The sequence below is a fragment of the Schistocerca cancellata genome, chromosome 8 (assembly GCF_023864275.1).
Source record: "Schistocerca cancellata isolate TAMUIC-IGC-003103 chromosome 8, iqSchCanc2.1, whole genome shotgun sequence".
Lineage (NCBI taxonomy): Eukaryota > Metazoa > Arthropoda > Insecta > Orthoptera > Acrididae > Schistocerca > Schistocerca cancellata.
The window spans coordinates 283,229,637-283,253,155 of NC_064633.1; the positions used below are offsets into that span (position 1 = coordinate 283,229,637).

Here is a 23,519-nt window from a genome sequence, read left to right on the forward strand (position 1 = left end):
GAGGAGTGATAGTCGCACAAGTTTCGCGTGAGAACTTCTGTGAAGTTTGCAGAGTAGGAGATGAGATACGGGCAGAAGTAAATTTGTGAGGAGGGCTCGTGTGTCATACTCGAGTAGCTCAGTTGGTAGAGAATTTGCCAGCGAAAAACAAAGGTCCTGACTTCGAATCCCGATCTGGCACAGAGTTTTAATATGTCAGGAAGTTTCGTGTGGGAGAAGATTCATCAGCACACACCCTAGCCTATGAAATGGTTATTCTACTTCTTCTCAGTGTAGCCTGCAGGTATTAGTTGACACAGGTGAGTTGTATTACGACTCTTAATCACGTAATAGTCGGAAGTTAGTACGAGGGGCTTTTAATAAGTATTGCGAAACATTTTTTCTCGCCCACTTTCGGTTGAAGACCATAAGGAGCAACGGCGGACCGTCTGTGCGGAATTGCTCGCGTGTTACGAGGCTGATAGTGAGAATTTTTTACAGAATATCGTCGCAGGCCACGGAAAAGTGGTTTATTGCTTCCAACAGGAAACAAAACGGCAATCCATGGAGTGACGCCACACCTCCTTGTAATATTTCTGGCTTAGTCAGCCATCATATTAGGCTCCAAGAAGCTGTTCCCAGAGCAGTGGAGATGCAAGAAGTATATAGATGATGAAATGTGGTGTGAGGTACCTGTGACAGATGTTAGATTCTGTACCTTTCCCGTGAGAAAGACCGCCTGCATAATGCTACTGCTCTGTGATTGCCTGCTGTGTTCGGAGCAAGGGCGCCAAAACGTTAAAGTATAGTTATTATTAGTTAAACCACTCATTGGAATGACTTCACTTTTTAATATAAATATCTCTCAACAGCTGACTATCAGTCAGTCATTTTAGAATTATTAAAAACAATTTAAATCAAAAACAAAACACTGACGAAATTGCAGACAAATCACTTCGGAAGCGTTCGGGTCACGCCTTTTCTGGTACGGCGCGCGAAGTGTTTCCGGTTGTTCGTCACTCTGGATTATGCAGTCGAGAAGAACAAAAATGTTGTCTGTCATAGGATGTGTTTCCAATTTTTATTTAAGTTCCTGTTCGTCACTCTGGATTAGGCAGTCGAGATGTACAGTCATGTTGTCTGTGGCAGGATGTGTTTGCCATTATTCAGTATTAAAAGATTCACTCCGGTGGTCATGAGGCACAGGCACGTGCCACAAATAGTATAAAGATACATTTTAGTACACATTGTGTTTGATCATGTACTTTGCTGTATGAGAAGGTGTTGTGTTAAGAACATTTAGTCTTCTCGTATGGCTATATTAAAATACGCGATTGGCATCCCAAAGAAGTGATACATTATTTTAGAACAGAACCTCGCTAAAAGTCAGTTTTAGCATCAAGATACAGAACCTACGACCTGCGTGCTGTTTTCTGCGCTGGGGACATCAACTTCAAGACAGCAGGTTAGTGAACTATAACAGAATCTTCGTATTCCACACAGTGCAGTGGAAACAACTAGGCGCCTCACGTGTACTGCATGCACAGAAGAAATGTACTCAGTGACACGTCAAATGGTTCAAATGGCTCTGAGCACTATGCGACTTAATTTCTAAGGTCATCAGTCGCCTAGAACTTAGAACTAATTAAACCTAACTAACCTAACGACATCACACACATCCACGTCCGAGGCAGGATTCGAACCTGCGACCGTAGCGGTCGCTCGGTTCCAGACTGTAGCGCCCATAACCGCACGGCCACTCCAGCCGGCAGTGACACGTCATCTGCAGTAACACAAAGGAGGTAAAGGAGGACGATCGTTATTAACACCAACAATCAATTCATTCTGTCAAAGTATAGTAGCCATTCGCAGCGGCAGGTGATAGCAGTAGCAGTGAGGGGTATATACGAGTAAAGTGTTGTGTTGGCAGAAGAGCCAACACCGTGTTACTAGAGGAGGCCGAAATGCACGCGTTTTATTTCACGCAGGCTGGCGTGAGGAGGGAAGAACTATACTGACGTGAGGTCTGGAACATGACAAGGAATGAGAATTCAGAAAGCGGACATAATTAGTTTGATACTTAACTTTAATCCATTAATGAGGAACGTCGCTCTTGACGGTACATGATTCACAATATTATCAGTTCAGAATACATGCTTGAAGAATATGGCGCCTTGCTAGGTCGTAGCAAATGACGTAGACGAAGGCTATGCTAAACTATCGTCTCTGCAAATGAGAGCGTAAGTAGTCAGTGAACCATGGCTAGCAAAGTCGGCTATACAACTGGGGCGAGTGCTAGGGAGTGTCTCTAGACTAGACCTGCCGTGTGGCGGCGCTCGGTCTGCAATCACTGATAGTGGCGACACGCGGGTCCGACGTATACTAACGGACCGCGGCCGATTTAAAGGCTACCACCTAGCAAGCGTGGTGTCTGGCAGTGACACCACATAAAGCATGTCGGAAAACAGTGCAGTATTTGTTGACTAATGCGGAAACGGAGGCATTTATCAGGTGTCCCAAAAGGTACATAATTGGCTTTTCGGCCAAAGGTGGAAGCTTACCGCAATGGCTAAGTTTGTAAAGTATTCGCGTGCCGCCACGGTTAAAGGGGTGTATCGTGCATGGCAAAATGGCGCTCTCCAATATCGGCGCAGAGTCAATTGTGGTGCACCAAGGGCCATAGATGGAAAGGGTGAACGACGGCTGTGGAAGTGTGAACTGGCGAACAGACGAGCAGCTGAAACTTCCTGGCAGATTAAAACTGTGTGCCGGACCGAGACTCGAACTCGGGACCTTTGCCTTTCGCGGGCAAGTGCTCTACCAACTGAGCTACCCAAGCACGACTCACGCCCCGTCCTCACAGCTTTACTTCTGCCAGTACCTCGTCTCCTACCTTCCAAACTTCACAGAAGCCCTTCTGCGAACCTTGCAGAACTAGCACTCCTGAAACGAAGGATATTGCAGAGACATGGCTTAACCACAGCCTGGGGGATGTTTCCAGATTTTCACTTTGCAGCGGAATGTGCGCTGATATGAAACTTCCTGGCAGATTAAAACTTTGTTCCAGGAGTGCTAGTTCTACACGGTTCGCAGATGAGCTTCTTTTAAGTTGGGAAGGTAGGAGACGAGGCACTGGCAGAAGTAAAGCTGTGAGGACGGGGCGTGAGTCGTGCTTGGGTAGCTCAGTTGGTAGAGCACTTGCCCACGAAAGGCAAAGGTCCCGAGTTCGAGTCTCGGTCCGGCACACAGTTTTAATCTGCCAGGAAGTTTCATATCAGCGCACACTCCGCTGCAGAGTGAAAATCTCATTCTGGAAACTAGCAGGTGTTGAGCAACTGACGGACCAGATGAACCAAGGAGTTACTTACAGCATCTCTTCAACGGCCGTTCAAAGAAAGTTGATGCGTAAGGGCCTCTGGAGCAGGCGCCTGTTTCATGCACCCATGCTAACTGCTGTTGATCGACGACGAAAGCTGGAATCTTTACGTCAGTGCCGCAACTGGACTCCGCTGGGTGGCGATAGGGGCAGCCTTTTCAGATGAAACACGTTTTATGCTCCATAGGGCAGATGACAATAATCGTCAGAAGGGTGTTGGCCGGAGAAAGGGAGCGTTATGATCTGGGGAATGTTTTCGGGGTGATCTAATTATTCTGGAAGTCACAATGGATCAACACAAATATGCATCTATCTTTGGAGACCATGAACACCTCTACATGCAGTTTATTTTCTCCTCGGCACAATGGCATCTATCAGCAGGACAATGCAACGTGTCAAGCAACTCTCAGTGTAAATGCGTGGCTCGAAGAGCACAAGAATGTGTCTGCCACGTTTCCCTAGCCATCGAACTCCTCGGATTTCAACCCAATCGAGAATCTGTTGGACCACCTCGTTCGGGCTGTTTACTCCGGCTCTGAAGTCGGCATGGCTTGACATCCTTGTCGGTTTCGTTCAGAATCAACTGATTCTTATGGTGCTTGTCCAAGCTGCAAACGTTGCTTATTCAGGCCTTTTGGCAGGTCGCCACTTTAATGTGAGTGGACTGTGTAATAGTACGAGTGTTAAGGCGTCAAAGAGTAGCTACCAATGTACTAGAAGGAGTTAAAGGGGTAAAAACTGCAGAGGAAGAGAGAGAGTCTGGGATATAAGGTGCGACAATAAAGTAATGAGACTGATGTGAAAAAAAAATGTTGCTTACCGTTTCAGTCAAGTTTAGTGTTGTCTCCTTCAAAGTAGTTCCCTTCTGATTGCAAACACTTTTTCCAGCGCTTCTGCCACTGATGGGAACATTTCTGGAACTCATTTTCTGTAATATCGTCCAAGACCTTCACAGCTTTTTGTACATCTAGTGTTGTTTGAAAATGGTGTCCCTTGACGGCCGTTTTGACTATTGGAAATAGAAAAAAGTCGCACGGAGCGATATCTGGTGAATTAGGTGGCTGTGGTAGTACTGAAATTTGTTTTGAGGTTAAAAATTGCTGTACTGACAGAGCAGCATGGGATGGTGCATTATCGTGATGCAGAATCAAATCATCAGCAATGTTGGCACGGACACAAAGAAATCTTTTACAAAGTCTTTCTAAAATTTCTTTGTAGTAGTATTGGTTAACTGTTTGTCCAGGAGGCATCCACTCTTTATGAAGAATTCCCTTGGAATCAAAGAAGCACACAAGCATGCATTTCAACTTTGACATGCGAGCTTTTTTTGGTCTGGGTGATCCCTTTGAGCCCCTTTTGGAAACTTTGGCGTTTTGTCTCTGGATCGTACTGAAAAACCTACTTTCATCGCCAGTGATAGCATAGCTCAACAACTCTGGATTGATTTCCGTTTGCTCTAACAAATCGGCTGCCACATTTTTCCGTGTTTCTAGCTGTTGTGGTGTGCGATTTTTGGGGACCATTTTTGCAGAAATCTTTCTCATACCAAGATCTTCAGTTATTATTAGACGAACCATTTCTCGATTGATGTTCAGTTCTTCTGCAATAGTTTTCACGGATAATCTTCGATCAGATTGTACGAGTTCATTCACCCTGGCCAAGTTGACATCTGTCTGTGAGGTTGATGGTCGTCCACTGCGGTCTTCATCTTCAACATTCGTTCTGTCGTCACTAAACATTTTATGCCAACGAAAAACTTGAGCTCTTGACATAACCTCCTCTCCAAAAGCCTTCTGAAGCTTACCGTAAGTTTTCGTCGCGTTTTCACCCAATTTAACGTAAAAAGAAATGGCATACCATTGCTCAATATTATGCAGTTTCATTTCTGTGACGAGAGACACAAACACATGTTAACTTATTACAGCACAACTCGCGACTGAGCAGTTGCATCAATGTGCCGCTTGGACTAGAAGCAGCTTATAGACCAAGATCAAAGATATTGAGCCTATGTAAGCCTGCAGGGTTGTCACATCTTGCAAAGAAAATCAGTCTCATCACTTTATTGTCGCACCTCGTATGTCATTGGGGCAAGCGCTACTCTGAGATGAAGAGACTGTCGATTGTCACAGTGGCGCGTGAGAGGAATTCGTGGCGGCTCGCATTAAAGAGCATATGGACTATCAGACCAATTATGTGATTGGATTGAAGAGTTCCTAGATAACAGAACGCAGCATGTCATTCTCAATGGAGAGAAGTCTTCCGAACTAAGAGTGATTTCAGGTGTGCCGCAGGGGAGTGTCGAGGGGTTGTAACAATGAAGGATTGTACTGAAATACAGGAGGATCTGCAGCGAATTGACGTATTGTGCAGGGAATGGCAATTGAATCTTAATGTAGAAAAGTGTAGTGTGCTGCGAATACATAGAAAGATAGATCCATTATCATTTAGCTACAAAATAGCAGGTCAGCAACTGGAAGCAGTTAATTCCATAAATTATCTGGGAGTACGCATTAGGAGTGATTTAAAATGGAATGATCATATAAAAGTAATCGTCGCTAAAGCAGATGCCAGACTGAGATTCATTGGAAGAATCCTAAGGAAATGCAATCCGAAAACAAAGGAAGTAGGTTACAGTACGCTTGTACGCCCACTGCTTGAATACTGCTCAGCAGTGTGGGATCCGTACCAGATAGGGTTGATAGTAGATGTAGAGAAAATCCAACGGAGAGCAGCGCGCTTCGTTACAGGATCATTTAGTAATCGCGAAAGCGTTACGGAGATGACAGATAAAATCCAGTGGAAGACTCTGCAGGAGAGACGCTCAGTAGCTCGGGACGGGCTTTTGTTGAAGTTTCGAGAACATACCTTCACCGAAGAGTCAAGCAGTTTATTGCTCCCTCCTACGTATATCTCGCGAAGAGACCACGAGGATAAAATCAGTGAGATTAGAGCCCACACAGAAGCATACCGACAATCCTTCTTTCCACGAACAATACGAGACTGGAATAGAAGGGAGAACCGATAGAAGTACTCAAGGTACCCTCCGCCACACACCGTCAGGTGGCTTACGGAGTATGGAGGTAGATGTAGATGTAGAAACCACTTAGAAGACTGATGGGAAAACAAATCACCCTACGGGTACCAGTACAGCCTGCAGCGTGGATGTGGCGACCTCACCCACTGGCAGCAATAAGCTACGGGATACATTAACTAGTGCTGAATAATTTTTATGCGTGTTGCGGAGGCATTACTCACTTGTGCATGAAGTACATGCCGACGTAGGGGATGCCCTGTCCCGCGTCGTAGACCCGCTGCAGCAGGTCCCTGGCGGACTCTCTCAGCAGCGCGAGGTTCTGCAGGTGGCCCAGCAGAGGGTGCGGCCGCAGCGGGCACGCCACGCCGCGCTGCTGCCAGTAGCTGTGCGACTGGCGCACCAGCCACCAGCACAGCAGCGCCGCCAGCGTCGCCGCCGACAACCACAAGCTCGTCATACCTGCCGCCTCCATGCCGACCTGTAAAACAAGCACCAACTGTTGTTGAGCCTAACACTGCCACGTCACTCCCACATACCTATGGTACATGTTGACCTGCAAAGAACACGCAAACCTGCATTTAGCTTCACAGTACCGTAATCATAGGATCTCGTATTAAGTGTTTTCGATGATAATATAAACAAAACGTAGATGTTGCGAATTTAAACAATAATATTTCAATATCGATACTCCCGGTAGCTAAGTGGCAGTTCCGCCCTCCCTTATGCCCTCACTGACGACGCAAGACATACCCCCACTCTTCTACTACTTCGGGAACTTTTACATTGAACACAGCTATGTCCGTATCGCAGAACCACCGACGAAACAGGCGTCGGCGCGGGATATGCAGGGTGTTACAAAAAGGTACGGCCAAACTTTCAGGACACATTCCTCACACACAAATAAAGAGAAGATGTTATGTGGACATGTGTCCGGAAACGCTTACTTTCCATGTTAGAGCTCATTTTATTACTTCTCTTCAAATCACATTAATCATGGAATGGAAACACAGCAACAGAACGTACCAGCATGACTTCAAACACTTTGTTACAGGAAATGTTCAAAATGTCCTCCGTTAGCGAGGATACATGCATCCACCCTCCGTCGCATGGAATCCCTGATGCGCTGATGCAGCCCTGGAGAATGGCGTATTGTATCACAGCCGTCCACAATACGAGCACGAAGAGTCTCTACGTTTGGTACCGGGGTTGCGTAGACAAGAGCTTTCAAATGCCCCCATAAATGAATGTCAAGAGGGTTGAGGTCAGGAGAGCGTGGAGGCCATGGAATTGGTCCGCCTCTACCAATCCATCGGTCACCGAATCTGTTGTTGAGAAGCGTACGAACACTTCGACTGAAATGTGCAGGAGCTCCATCGTGCATGAACCACATGTTCTGTCGTACTTGTAAAGGCACATGTTCTAGCAGCACGGGTAGAGTATCCCGTATGAAATCTTGATAACGTGCTCCATCGAGCGTACGTGGAAGAACATGGGGCCCAATCAAGACAACAATGCCTGCCCAAACGTTCACGGAAAATCTGTGTTGATGACGTGATTGCACAATTGCGTGCGGATTCTCGTCAGCCCACACATGTTGATTGTGAAAATTTACAATTTGATCACGTTGGAATGAAGCCTCATCCGTAAAGAGAACATTTGCACTGAAATGAGGATTGACACATTGTTGGATGAACCATTCACAGAAGTGTACCCGTGGAGGCCAATCAGCTGCTGATAGTGCCTGCACACGCTGTACATGGTACGGAAACAACTGGTTCTCCCGTAGCACTCTCCATACAGTGACGTGGTCAACGTTACCTTGTACAGCAGCAACTTCTCTTTCGCTGACATTAGGTTTATCGTCAACTGCACGAAGAACTGCCTCGTCCATTGCAGGTGTCCTCGTCGTTCTAGGTCTTCCCCAGTCGCGAGTCATATTCTGGAATGTTCCGTGCTCGCTAAGACGCCGATCAATTGCTTCGAACGTCTTCCTGTAGGGACATCTTCGTTCTGGAAATCTGTCTCGATACAAACGTACCGCGCGACGGCTATTGCCCCGTGCTAATCCATACATCAAATGGGCATCTGCCAACTCCGCATTTGTAAACATTGCACTGACTGCAAAACCAGGTTCGTGATGAACACTAACTTGTTGATGCTCCGTACTGATGTGCTTGATGCTAGTACTGTAGAGCAATGAGTCGCATGTCAACACAAGCACCGAAGTCAGCATTACCTTTTTTCAATTGGGCCAACTGGCGCTGAATCGAGGAAGTACAGTACATACTGACGAAACTAAAATGAGCTCTAACATGGAAATTAAGCGTTTCCGGACACATGTCCACATAACATCTTTTCTTTTTTTTGTGTGTGAGGAATATTTCCTGAAAGTTTGGTCGTACTTTTTTGTAACACCCTGTATATCATGTCCTACAGCAGAGGCGCCCACCAAACATCGTGGAGACCAAAAGCCGTCAGGTTAATTGGAAGGTGGTGTGGAAGACGATTCACGCGGTTACACTGGCCACAGACGTCCTATCCACATGGTACATCACAGTCAATGGTAAACAGATCACCCGATCACGCCTCCACAAGTTAAACATGGCGGAATCGCCTCTCTGCGTAGACAGCGGGATACCAGACACGGACGAACACCGTCTCACATGTGGCGCGGCAGAAGACGTATGGCGCTTGGTACGACAAATTTTGTCGTATTTTCTACGAGTGACTCCGGAACACATTACACCTCGGTTTCTACTATTTCCGGATTAACAGTGTTTTCCGCGCGCCAAGACCAACGCTGTCACGTGGATCCGTGCGCATACGGTACACTACTTATTTCACGATGGACCTAAAGATGTATTCGACTTTTGGAACTACCTACAAGAACATCTTTGCAAGATCGTACGGAACCCAAAATACAGACAGTATTTTTCTAATTACTTAGGGAGTGCCCTACGCGACCCTCCACGCAGCTGGATCATCAACAGGTAAGAGAAGACACCCCTTGAGTGAGCTGACAAGACTAAGTTCGATTCTCGGTGGAAAAACATACGACACACGTGAAGACGTACCTGGATGATGAAGCGTAAGGAGAGTAGCGACACGCCCTTCTGCGTCATGTACGCAGCACTTTTTTTTTTTCGTTTTCCCCATGTACATTACCTCGGTGCAGGAACGTGCCGAGATATTGTTTTCTTTACTCAGAGCACGATGCGGTGCGAGGTACATTTATTTTTGTTGTGGTATAAAGTAAAACTAAATTAACAATAAATTAAAAACAAAAAATAAAAAAATAAAAAGACGTGGTCAGCGCGACAGAATGTCAATTCCAAGGGCTCGAGTTCCATTCCCGGCTGGGTCGGAGATTTTCTACGCTCAGGGACTGGGTGTTGTGTTGTTCTAATCATCATCGTTTCATCCCCATCGACGCGCAAGTCGCCGAAGTGGCGTCAAATCGAAAGACTTGCACCCGGCGAATGGTCTACCCGATGGGAGGCCCTAGTCACACGACATTATTTTAATATCGATACTTCAGTCTGTAACATAAGCAATATGTAGAATGTTTGGTTATGTGCAAGAGAGGATCCGATGACCCTAATATTGCCAGGTTAAATTAATCTATAAATAAATAAATATAAATAAATAAAATAAAAACAAAGTCTTTGAAACATCATAAAGGTACCCTTACATGTGGGATTCGAATCAGCATTAGTAAGCGCAAAATGCATAGATGTACACATGTCTCCAGGACCTGTATCACGATCTATATGAGTTTGCTACTTGCAAGTCATACATGTTTGATCGTGCATTTACATCTGACAATTTGAATCATTGCCTTCGATGGTGCAGAGTTGTTCGGAATTCACGATGGCTTCTCAAAACGTTGTGCAAGATTTTACATTTTTTGCACTGATGCATTTGCCCTTTTGGGCGAAGAAAGGAAAACCCATGAAACACAATGAATAGAACTGACTCCACAGAACACTCAAGATAAAATAGGCATTTGTAAATAAACATGGCGGCATGATGCCAAGGAAGACTGGTACTGTGCGTGCGTGACTTCTGCAGCTTGTCGAGAATATCGCGAAAAAACTATATAAAAATGCATATGCGACTTGTATAAGCGGGAAGGTCTGCATAGTTGGGTGAACTTTAGTTTGAGATGAAGTATTGCAACATGTCAAATTAACATGACGCTGATACAAGTTGCGATACATGTATCTCAGTGTAAACGTGCCTTTACATGTAATAACAACTTCAGTGTATCTCAATGGCCTGGTAATAGACTTTTTATTATATGCTACTTCGGCGACTAGCGTGCCCCTAAGTACCCCAGTTATCCAACCGGGGAAAGAAGTGCTACAGTCTAGTGTGGAATTCGAACACGTTGCTGACGACTCCTTACTTCATTGAGAGGTGAAGGATAGGTTAAGTCGAAGACTGAAGAACCCGTGGAGATTCGGTTCCGCGACCTCTCTGTTTCCATGCTCACACTGTACCGCTAGACCGCCATGCCTGAGTTGAATACAAATAAATGACAATTAATCGAAACCCTCAGCTGCCAACTAGTGTTGTTGATATACCTCAATGGGGACAGCTATCTTCACATAGTTGAAGGCTATCCCGTTACTGACCTTCTTCTGTGCGAATGTGCACACTTTGCCCGAACTCTTACGGGAATCGTCACCTTAGTTGGCGCGAGTAATGAGTGAATGGGCACATATCCTTTAGGATCATTAGGAATGTGGGTTGTGGACAGTTGGGAATGTGAGTCTCACGGGAAGTGTGCAAAGGATAAGTCCCTGCAGACGCGCTGTCGTCTGTGCCCTCGGTGCTCAGATGGATAGAGCATCTGCCATGTAAGCAGGAGATGCCAGGTTCGAGTCCCAGTCGGGGCACACATTTCCAGCTGTCCCCATTGAGGTATATCAACAACACCTGTTGGCAGCTGAGGGTTTCGATTAGTTATCATTTCTTTCTAGAGAAGCTGTATGGTCATCAGTGGTATCTGTTCGTTCGGAACAGTTATTATCTTCATATGAAAACAAAGCGTTCATCTATAGGATCTGATGAATAAGTTTGCGAGTATCAAAATAGGAGATATATATGGCCGTATATTTTGGTTACATTGACTTAGAAGTTTAAACTTTTTGTATTGATAAGAGGCCGTAGATTTAGTAATTAACACAAATTTCAACTGTTGACAGAGGGACAACAAATGCCGAAAAATGTATATATTATACCATATAATTACAAATTACCAATTTCGGGTTTTTTTATTTCGTGTATTGTTAAACCTCGCTTCTTGTTAATTTTTGTGATTCTAGGTCAATGGGAAGTACACTATGGTTCTGATGATTGAGTTTGCGAGTATCGAAAGAAGTGACAGAAATGGCCGTATCGTTTGGTTACCTTGATACGGAACCTTAAATTTTTCGCATAGCCAAGGGAGCCTAGACCTTAGTATGTGACATAAGTTTCAACTCGACACCTCTATCTATTCCTGAGAAAAAGGGGTCTTAACAGTCGGACAAGACAGATAGACTGACAGACAGACGGACAACGGAGGGATCCTGTAGGGGCTCCGTTGCTACTGACTGAGGTGCGGAACCTTTAAAAAAAGTGCTACTTGTTACCACTAAAACAATTTTTTGTCGTTTTAGGTGAGTATGGTAGGTGGAAAAAGGAACATACGAGGAAGAGAACTGGTGACGTGACAGAAGAACTGGTGATCGATATGGAAGGCAGAACGGATCCAGTGTTAGAGTCAGAGTTTAACATGACTTTGGAAGATTTGTGATCAAATAATGCAAAAGCGAAAGCTAACATTCCTATAATATTAAAATCTCTAGGTGAAGTGCCAGTCAGATTACTCTTCAAGTCGGTATTTATGGGACTGGAAACATACCACCACTCTTTCGGAAAGGTATCATCCACAAAATCCCGCAAAGAGCAATGGCAGACTAATACGAGAGCTACCATACAGTCAGCTTAACAGCTCATGGATTCAAGTTGATGATAAGAATAATGTACAGAAGAATGGAAAAGAAAAATGAGGACCCGTTAGATGACGATTAGTTTTGCTTTCGTAAAGGTAAAGGCACCAGGCAGGCAGATCTGACGCGACGCTTGATGATGGAAGCAGTACAATGTTCACATGGTTCACACGGCTCTGAGCACTATGGGACTTAACATCTATGGTCATCAGTCCCCTAGAACTTAGAACTACTTAAACCTAACTAACCTAAGGACATCACACAACACCCAGTCATCACGAGGCAGAGAAAATCCCTGACCCCGCCGGGAATCGAACCCGGGAACCCGGGCGCGGGAAGCGAGAACGCTATCGCACGACCACGAACTGTGGACGCAGTACAAGGGGACCACACCGTGGTTCAAGCCGAAAAAAATTGATTTTCGGTTTTCATCATATGTCGATAATAGATGAAGGATTTATATAAGTACTCTGAAAAGGATTTTGCTGACAAATTTTTTTTCGAGCATTGAAAGAGCATTTTCCTACCACGTGTGTTAATGTGCCACGCCCACTTTACTGTCAACCACTTTTCTGTGTATATTTTAGATCTTTATATCCCTTACATTGCACATTAGGGATTTTTTTTACTCCCGAGTGTGTTGGCTATCCTTCGAATGCAACGGTCGGTATTCTTTTATTTCTGCTGTTTGTAAACAACACGCTTTCAAGCGCGCGGTTAGTTTTGTTCAAGTGTGATTGCTAGTAGTTGTTGTACCTACGTTTGCAGTGCTTGTTTACGTATGTTTTGTTGTGTTTATTGAAGATGACGAAACGTAAAGGCATTTTCAAGAAACGACAATTTAAAGGAAATAAGTTTAGAAAGTTTTCTGTACAAGACGTTATGTCGTCTGGCAACGATGTTTATAATTGTAATTCTTCAACAAGTGCATCATCAAAAGAGCTCTCACCATTTCTGCTCCTGCTGCTGTTATTACAGCAATTAAACCTATTTTCAGAGACTTGGCTCATCTTGACCTTCTAAGGAAATGTCTGCATTGGCAGACACAGAACCCAAATGAATGTTTCAACAGCATAACTTGGAACCGCCTTCCTAAAACTGTACTTGTAGGCATGCATACAATGAAAACAAGAGTTCATGATGCTGTTATTACATTCAATTGTGGTAATATTAGAAAGTGTTGGATACTGGAAAAGCTGAGAATTAATCCTGCAACACTGCGATAAAATGAGGATAGCCGATGCAGACAGGTCTGCATCTAATATGGCCAAGAAAGCAAGACAAACATCCAGGAAGGTGAAAAAGATGCTAGAAGACCTGCTAGAGGCCAAAGAAGGGCCATCATATGCAGCAGGACAGTTTTAATTAACTGTAAGTAACAAATTTCAAAAGTTTTTTCTTTAAAGCCAATTTCCTGCGAACTAAAATTTTCAGTCCATATGCCCCATTACATCAGAAACTATCATAGATAAATGAATGAAATTTTCAGAGACTCTGCACAACATAAAAAGCCACGTCTGGTACTACATTCATTAATATTCCCCCATTAGAAAGTTCACAAAAAATATTTTCTGCAGAAAAAACTTAATATTTTTTGTTAATAAGTTTAAAAAAGTATTTCTCAAAAACTATAAAATGGATAAAGTAGATTTTAGTACAGTTGACTCTATTAGCATTATGTAACATACAGAAAAGATATTAAGGTCCTGTATCAAATAGTTTTTTTCAGAAATGGGTCAAATACTTGCCTAAATTAACATGGGTTAGACAGGCAACATGTGGTCCCCTTAAGGGACACTTTCGTAGAATTTGTGCACCAGGAAAAAGCGTCCGACAGAGTGAAGTGGTTCGAAATTCTAAGAAAATATAGTACTAAGCTATAGGGGAAACGGGTAATATATGTATATGTACAAGAACCTAGAGGGTACACCAGTAATGGAACATCAAGAACGAAGTGCTCAGATCAAAAAGAGTATGAGGCGGGGATGCAATTTTTCATCCCTGCTGTTCAATCTATACACCGAAAAGGTGATGACCGAAATAAAAGAGACGTACAACAGTTGATTCAGGGTGACAGGATGTCAATGATAAGATTCGCTGATGATATTGCTATTCTCAATGGAAGTGAGGAAGAACCACGAGATCTGTTGAATGAAATGAACGGCCTAAGGAGTAAAGAATATGTGTTGAGAGCAAACTGAAGAAAGACGAAAGTAATGAGGAGTAGAAGAAATGACACTAGCCGTGAACGTAGCATCAAAATTGGTGCTCACTCAGTAGAGGAAATGTAGGAACTCTGCTACCTTTGAAGTAAAACAACGTATGACGGACGAAGCAAATGACATAAAAAGTGGATTAGCATAAGTTAAGAGGGCATTCTTGGCTAAAATAGATCTATTAGTACAAAATGTAGGACTTCATTTGAGGAAGAAATGCCTTAGGATGTATATTTGGAGCACCGCATTGTATGGCGGCTAATCACGGACAATGGGAAAACTTGAACGGAAGATAATCGAAACGTTTGAGATGTAATGCTACGGATGCCCGCCCGGTTGGCCGTGCGGTCTGCGCACGGCTTTCCGGGCGGGAAGGAGCGCCTGGTCCCTGGCACGAATCCGCCCGGCGGATTTGTGCCGAGGTCCGGTGAACCGGCCAGTCTGTGGATGGTTTTTAGGCGGTTTTCCATCTACCTCGGCGATACGGGTGTCCGTGGTATTTATGTCCGCGGGGTACGACTCGGGACCCCGCGGACATAAATACCACGGACACAGCGCAGACAGATTTCCATCAGCACCACCTGATGATGGCGGAACGGTTATCCGCCGAAATATCGTGGAACTTCGACGAACGGATCCGGCTGGACACCCGAGAACCTTGGATACACCAATCTTGTTATTTAGAATTTTGTTCATCATTTTCAGCAACTATTTTTGAATAATCACATTGGTAATATTGTCATTTTATTCCCACCACCAGCCCCCAGTGTAATCGAATTTCCTCTTTGTGCCATCTAAACTTGCTTCACACAACAAAGAGAAAGACTGGACGTGATGAAAGCTCAAAAAGTAGTAAGATTCCTTCACACAGTGAAAGTAAAATTATGTTCTACTACAATTTCAAAAGAACAGTTTCAAATAAATACCGAAAATTGGCGAAAAAAATATAATACAAAATAAAAATATCGGGACTTGATATTGTCATTGAGGTATCGATATATCTATACGTCGGTGAATAAAATATCGGCGATAAATATCGCTATCCTTTGAAAACAAATCCACATATCGATATATCGATATTGTATCAACAGCCCTAGTTGCTGCTGTCCCTCAGGCGCGTCTCACAGTTTATAAATCGAGCAGAGCGTTACATCGACGTCAACGGTGGCCATTTGCAGCACCTTCTGTGATGGTCATTAACAAGGGCCAATACCACGTCAGCCTTACTTTAAATGTTTTCTGGGCAAGTTTTGTTTTGTACCCTTTGGACTACTCTAAGAAACACAAGACCCAGCCAATCTGTGGTTGGTAGCTCTATTTCCTAATATAATGTACTTCTTTCAGTACCTTGTATATTTAACTTAGAGTTGCCGAGCATGCTTACAGGACGATAAACAGCATTAAAGGAGGAAAGAAGGAAGATTGGTGTTTAACGTCTCGTCGACAACGACGTCAAAAGAGACGCAGCACAAGTTCTGAATAGGGAAAGATGTGGAAGGAAATCGGCTTCGCTCTTTCAAAGAAACCATACCAGCATTTTTCTTATCGGTTTGGGAAAATCATAAAAAACCTAATTGGGGATGGCCGGACTGGGATGTGAACCCTTGTCCTCCCGAGCGCCATCTCGTGATGGATGTGTTCTGTAACAAGTGGTGCCTCTATTGGGTAACGTGTTACAGTGGGAGAATAATTCGTAACACATTATTTTCTAATTCGAAGTGACCTAATTTGACGACTTTATCCTCGACATTTGTGTTTACTTATGTAAATCTTTAAACGATTTAATGACATTGGAACTAAAAATCACCTCTATCAAAGAGTTTGATGACTAAAATTAATATCGTAATTTAAGTTTATATATAGACTTTACAGGGTGATCCACCAAAATCTGCCACCACATATATTTCCGAAACAAAACAAAATGTGAAACGTGGAATTGGCCAGGGATGCATCTATGTCAATGGCTCACACAATAGGCAGGAATGCACAACCCTTAAATGTAAACAAACATCATTTTCAACACAATGGTTTTTATGGCACTTTTGAAATGAAAACTTGACGTGCAATTAGTGACAGCAGACCTGTTTTCACTGTTCTAAGCTTTATACCTTCTGATATACGTAGACTTCAAATGATGGCAACGGTGCTACAGGTTTCTGCCCTAATGCACAGAACGAGGGTTGCCTACCGCAGGATACAAGACTGTGTAGGCAACCCGCTTTACGGCTCTATAGCATTGTCGCAGAAACTCAAGGTTCTCATTATTTACAGGTATTAGGTTTAGAGGAGTGCAACCAAGTCTGCCATTACTAATTGCACCTCCAGTTTTCATTTCGGTAGAAAAAAAACACGTGTCATTTAAAAAAAGTAATTTTGTGTTGAAAGTGATCTTTGTTTACTTGTAGGGATTGTGCATTCCTACCCATTGTGTGAGCTCCTGACATAGGAGCATCTCTGGCCAATTGCGGTTTTCATATTTTGTCTCATTTCGGAAATAGATGAGGTGATAAAGTTAGTTCGTATATCCAGTATATAAACTCAGGCTTCTCGTGAATGATGCTGATAAATGCCGAGAACAATAGTAACGAAATACAGAAAGACTTGTAGAGAATTGACATAGGTGCAGGGACTGTAAATTGACCCTCAACATAAACAAATGTGATGTACCGCGCATAAATAGGCAGCAAGACCCATTATTGTATGATTAAACGATTGCATAACAGTCACAAGAAGAAGTCACACGCATTAAACATCCGGGAGTATGCGTTCGGAGCAATGTTTAAGTGATAGGAACACATTAAACCAATGGCAGGTAAGGCAGATGCTGGACTATTTTATATATGATCTAGTAGATCATCGAAATTCTATGGGGCTTGTCACTGATGATATATCTAGTTCTAAAGTACGCTTCTTGACACACAAAAGCCTCATTTCCGGCACTGACAACGATGACATAAACTGACAGTAGCAATCTCATGCATCTGTGTATAGAGAGTTACTTATTTTCAACCATTAATCTATTGAGTCGATCGTGCAACCAGCTAAATAAAATGAGAAAATAAACCATAGCGCTCCGACCTAAAGCCCCCTCCCCCCTTCATCCCCCACCGCCACCCACTCACCCACCGTGCTGCTAAGTAGCTATCCAGGACGTAGAAAGCACGTTTAAAAGCAGTAAGCACACCTAAAGAACGCTACATTCACAACTCACTATATGATAGGCATGAAACCACTTCGGAGAGGCCAGACGAAGTGGCCGAGCGGTTCTAGGCGCTACAGTCTGGAACCGCGGGACCGCAACGGTCGCAGGTTCGAATCCTGCCTCGGGCATGGATGTGTGTGATGTCCTTAGGTTATCTAGGTTTAAATAGTTCTAAGTTCTAGGGGACTGATGACCTCAGCAGTTAAGTCCCATAGTGCTCAGAGCCATTTTTGAACTTCGAAGATGATAGCCTATTTGTAAGTAAAGCAGGGAAAAGAGAGAGTTTTATTTCGCCTAGGCTACTATTAATGTTGAATACGAAATGGGTTGATCAAATGGGCTCAGTCGTAGGTAAATGAAGCTGTAAAATTTGGCTCACAGGTACAATACTAGGAAAAGTGGTCAGTCTAAAAAATGGTTGGGTGGCTGTGAGCACTATGGGACTTAACATCTGAGGTCATCAGTCCCCTAGAACTTAGAACTACTTAAAGCTAACTAACCTGAGGACATCACTCACATCCATGCCCGAGGCAGGTTTCGAACCTACGACTGTAGTGGTCGCGCGGTTCTAGACCGAAGCGCCTAGAACCGCTTGGCCACACTGGTCAGTCTACGTAGGCCAAGTGCATGGGACCCATACCAAATGGGACTATCAGTAGATATTATCGTATACAAAGAAGAATGACACGAATGATCACAGGTTTGTTAGAGCAATGGGGGGACGTAGGAAATAGACACCAAGTATCTCACGAAACTCTGCTTACCAAATTTGCAAAGCCAATGTGAAGTGAGAAATCTACCCCTATGTATCTACGTGTCAGTTCCACAGGGATAGCGAAAGAAGAGTAAACTAATTACAACAAGCCCAGAGGCAGTTACACAAACATTCTCCATTCGCTCTATACGCGAATGGGACGGGAAGAAGCTGTAATAAGAGATGTAATGGGAATTACTCCCTGCCTTGCACTGTACAGTAGGTTTTAGGATGAAAACGATAATAACTTTGAAACGGAGGACTACACAGAAAATGCCGAAATATTAAACATCTTTTTACAAAACTGTTTCCGAGAGGGACGTCGCACTATAGTTCCTCCTTTAAATCACCACATTAACGACAAAATGGCTGATACCGAATTAAATGACTATGGGATAGAAAAGCAACTAAAACAGTTCAACAGAGGGAAGGCCGTTGGACCTGACGGGATAGCAACATGGTTATGCGACAGAACTTGCTCCTCTTCTAGCAGCAATATACCACGGGTTTTTGGAGTGAGGAGATGTTCCAGATGATCGAAAAAAAAACACAGGTCCTCCCTGTCGTTAAGAAAGGAAGTCGAACACACGCACAAAACTATAGGCCTATATATCTCTGACGTCTGTCTGTTGTAGAATTTTGGAACATGCTCGAGTATTACGACACTTCTGGAGACCGACAATCTCCTCTATAGGGATCAACGTGGGTTCCAAAATCAACGATCGTGTGAGACCCAGCTCACTCTGTTCGTCCACAGGACCCATAAGGCAGCAGATGCAGGTGCCCAGCTAGATCTTTTAATTCTTAATTTCCGTAAGATATTCGATACAGTTTCGGACCACCGTCTGATGAACAAAATACGAGTGTACGGAAAATAAGACCAAATGTGTGATTAAATTGAAGGGTTTCTGACAAACAGAACACAGCATATCATTCTCATTGTAGAGAAGTCATGAAGCTAGAAAACTGTAGCGAAATGTAGGGAGACCTGCAGAGGATCGACGCTTGGTGCAGGGAGTGGCAGTTGACTCTCATTGTAAGCAAAAGTAAAGTATTGCGTGTACATAAACAGAAAGACCCATTGTTATATGATTAGACGATTGCAAATCTATCACTGAAAGCAGTTACTTCCATACATGTCTACGAGTGTGCATACGTAGCGATTTAAAGTGCAACGACCACATAAGACTAATCACAGGAAAGGTCAGACTGACATTCATTGGAAGAAACCTCAGGAAATGAAGTCCTTCAACAGAGGAGGTAGCTTACAAAAGTTTAGTTCGATCAGTACTTGAATATTCCTCGTCAGTGTGGGATCCGTACAAGACAGAATTGATAGAGGAAACGGAGAAGATCAAAAGAAGAGCAACACGTTTCGTTACGGGTTAATTTAGTACACACGAAATAGTCACAGGGATAATTAAGCAACTCCAGTAGCAGGCGCTGCAAGAGAGGCGTTATGCATCACAGGGTGGTTTATTGTTACAGCACCGAGGGAATACGTTCCTAGAAGAGTCAACAAATACAATGCCTTCTCTTACGTATATCTCGCGAAAAGAATGTGAAGACAATATTACAGAGGTTCGAGCACACATGTAGACTTAGCGGCAATCGTCCTTCTCGTGAACTGTTCGCAACTGGAATAGGAAAGGGGCAGGGGTGAGAGCGGTATCCGAACTACCCTCCGCCACACGCTGCAAGATGTACCGTAGAAATATAGGAGAAGTCGAGACTGTCAATTTGTTATAAGACGCTTGCGTTCTATCAAGCCGCTAAACAACACCCAACTGGTTTACAGAAGCCACCTAAGCTACAACACATGCGTTCCAGGTGAGTTTTTTTAATGTCTTCCCACCCTGTTATGCCAACGGCTTTTGTTAACATTACTAAGTCAACCTTTCCTGTGACCGTAATGAAAGGAAAAGACTTTTCAACACATTATGCAAAAACCGATTACACTTTCAGTTTGATATGGACTTATAAGTGTAGTCGTCTCGTAGTAAGAAGGCCAGAGAAACAAAAAAAATTGTTAATTTTGTGCTGATAGTGAGATAAAACGTCAATTTTACATTTCATATTAAATCGGGTGATGCTGCGGAAATTATATTAGAAAATGAGACGCTTAAAGTAGTAAAGGAGTTTTGCTATTTGGGAGCAAAATAACACACGATGGTCGAAGTAGAAAGGATATAAAATGTAGACTGACAATGGCAAGGAAAACGTTTCTCAAGAAGAGAAATTTGATAACATCGAGTATAGATTTAAGTGTCAGGAAGTCGTTTCTGAAAGTATTTGTATGGAGTGTAGCCACGTATGGAAGTGAAAGGTGGACGATAAATAGTTTAGACAAGAAGAGAACAGAAGCTTTCGTAATGTGGTGCTACACAAGAATGCTGAAGATTAGATGGGTAGATCACATAACTAATGAGGAGGTATTGGATAGAATTGGGGAGAAGAGAAATTTGTGGCACAACTTGACTAGAAGAAGGGATCGGTTGGTAGGACATATTCTGAGGCATCAAGGGAGCACCAATTTAGTATTGGAGGGCAGCGTGGAGGGTAAAAATCGTGAATACACTAAACAGATTCAGAAGGATGTAGGTTGCAGTAGGTACTGGGAGATGAAGAAGCTTGCACAGGTTCGAGTAGCATGGAGAGCTGCAGCAAACCAGTCTCTGGACTGAAGACCACAACAACAACATTTGCACGAGTAAGCCGGTGACACAAGACTGTGAGAGGATATTAAAAACTTCGTGCGGCGCACATGCGCTGCCCCTTATGGGGTTTCGTAGGCCGTATTGAGGTTGTTTTCTCGGCTTGATAGACCACAAGTGTTTGGTGTCAAATTGTTCGCTCCGACTTCTTCTACGTCACTGTGGTATGCTGTAGACAGTTATCATTCACACCCTGTAGATGTAGAGGTAGCTGCAGAATACTCTTCAAACGTCTGTTATTAAGAAAAAAATATAATATCGCCTACGGATCGAACTTGGAACCATAGGTTTACACCCGAGAATCTGCGCCCACTATGCCAGAAATAAGGAAGAAATAAGTTGGTAAACGACGAGAACGTGAAGTTTTTCACTGTAACTGTGACTTGAAGTTACGCATCAAATCTCAGATTCCGTGTCAATCAGTCATTCTGCTGAACGTACTGTAGAGACCGTACTGTAGAGACCTTAAAACTTCTACACCATCACATCGTCGGATACACCCTGTGGTTTCCCGAAACACCTGTCACTCTTGAACACTCTTAGAAGCTACGTATCTTTGGCTACATAACATAACAGAACGTTTCGCTCTGCAACAAATTGTCATCGTCAGCGGCACTCACCTGCTGCTGAGATACCGGGCAACCGCGCTTACGCCAGTGGCGTCGCAGACGCCGGGCGCTGGCGGACACGCGTCTTTATACGAAACTTCAGGGTCGTGCTAGAGCTGTTGACTCTGGCACAAGGACGTCTAGACACGTGAGGTTACGCGGCGCTTCCGGCACGGCCAGAGCAGGGCAGTTCTTTCACCAGCTAGATAGGCCATCCCAACAAGGCATATAGCAGGTAGGCCCTGGCACAACTTCTGATGACGTAACATCGACCTCGCGCATGGTCACGTCTAGTTTCTTGTATCCTCTCTGCAGTAAATTACGATTTATCGTCTGGAGTGCTCTCCCAATACGCGCAAAAGGTTTCTAGCCTTTCATATAGAGAAGACTATGGCTTAATGCCCGTCGACGACGAGCTAATTAGAGACAGAGGATCTACACTGAAGCGACAAAAAGTCATCGGATAGCGATACGCATATATACACATGGAGGTAGTATCGCGTACACAAGGTATGAAAGGTCAGTGCATTGACGGAGCTGTCATCATGTGGACAGGTTTTCTACGTGATTATGGTCACACGAGGGGAATTAATAGACTTTGAAAGCGGCGTGGTAGTTGCAGCTAGATGCATGGGACATTCTATTTAGGGATTTCAGTATCTCGAGATCCACAGTCTCAAGAGAGTGCCGAAAATAACAAATTTCAGGCGTTACCTCTCACCACGGACAACAGAGTGGCTGACAGACTTCACTTAACGACCGAGCACAGCAGCGTTTGCTTAGAGTCGTCAGTGTAAACAGACAAGCATACTGCCTGAAATAACCGCGAAAACAATGTTGGACTTAAGAGAAACGTATTCGTTAGGAATCAACATGGATTCCGGAAACAGCGATCGTGTGAGACCCAACTCGCTTTATTTGTTCATGAGACCCAGAAAATATTAGATTCAGGCTCCCAGGTAGATGCTATTTTTCTTGACTTCCGGAAGGCGTTCGATACAGTTCCGCACTGTAAGAGCCTACGGAATATCAGACCAGCTGTGTGGCTGGATTGAAGAGTTCTTAGCAAACAGGACACAGCATGTTGTTCTCAATGGAGAGACGTCCACAGACGTTAAAGTAACCTCTGGCGTGCCAAAGGGGAGTGTTATGGGACCATTGCTTTTCACAATATATATAAATGACCTAGTAGAGAGTGTCGGAAGTTCCATGCGGCTTTTCGCGGATGATGCTGTAGTATACAGAGAAGTTGCAGCATTAGAAAATTGTAGCGAAATGCAGGAAGATCTGCAACGGATAGGCACTTGGTGCAGGGAGTGGCGACTGACCCTTAACATAGACAAATGTAACGTATTGCGAATACATAGAAAGAAGGTACCTTTATTGTATGATTATATGATAGCGGAACAAACACTGGTAGCAGTTACTTCTGTAAAATATCTGGGAGTATGCGTGCGGAACGATTTGAAGTGGAATGATCATATAAAATTAATTGTTGGTAAGGCGGGTACCAGATTGAGATTCATTGGGAGAGTCCTTAGAAAATGTAGTCCATCAACAAAGGAGGTGGCTTACAAAACACTCGTTCGACCTAAGCTTGAGTGTTGCTCATCAGTGTGGGATCCCTACCAGGAAGG

At 43.8% G+C, this 23,519-nt stretch overlaps 1 protein-coding gene across 1 annotated transcript in view; it reads right to left on the reverse strand.

The window, feature by feature from the left end:
* Nucleotides 1–21,930, reverse strand: part of LOC126094907 (cytochrome P450 6k1-like) — a 72,681-nt gene extending 50,751 nt beyond the window's left edge. Inside the window, exons 1-2 of the mRNA XM_049909546.1 lie at nucleotides 21,895–21,930; nucleotides 6,611–6,867 (exon numbers count right to left, since the gene is read on the reverse strand). Of these exons, the coding sequence (XP_049765503.1) occupies nucleotides 6,611–6,861 (251 nt within the window). The 5' untranslated portion in view covers nucleotides 6,862–6,867; nucleotides 21,895–21,930. The remainder of the gene's footprint in view (nucleotides 1–6,610; nucleotides 6,868–21,894) is intronic.
* Nucleotides 21,931–23,519: the final 1,589 nt, after the last annotated feature.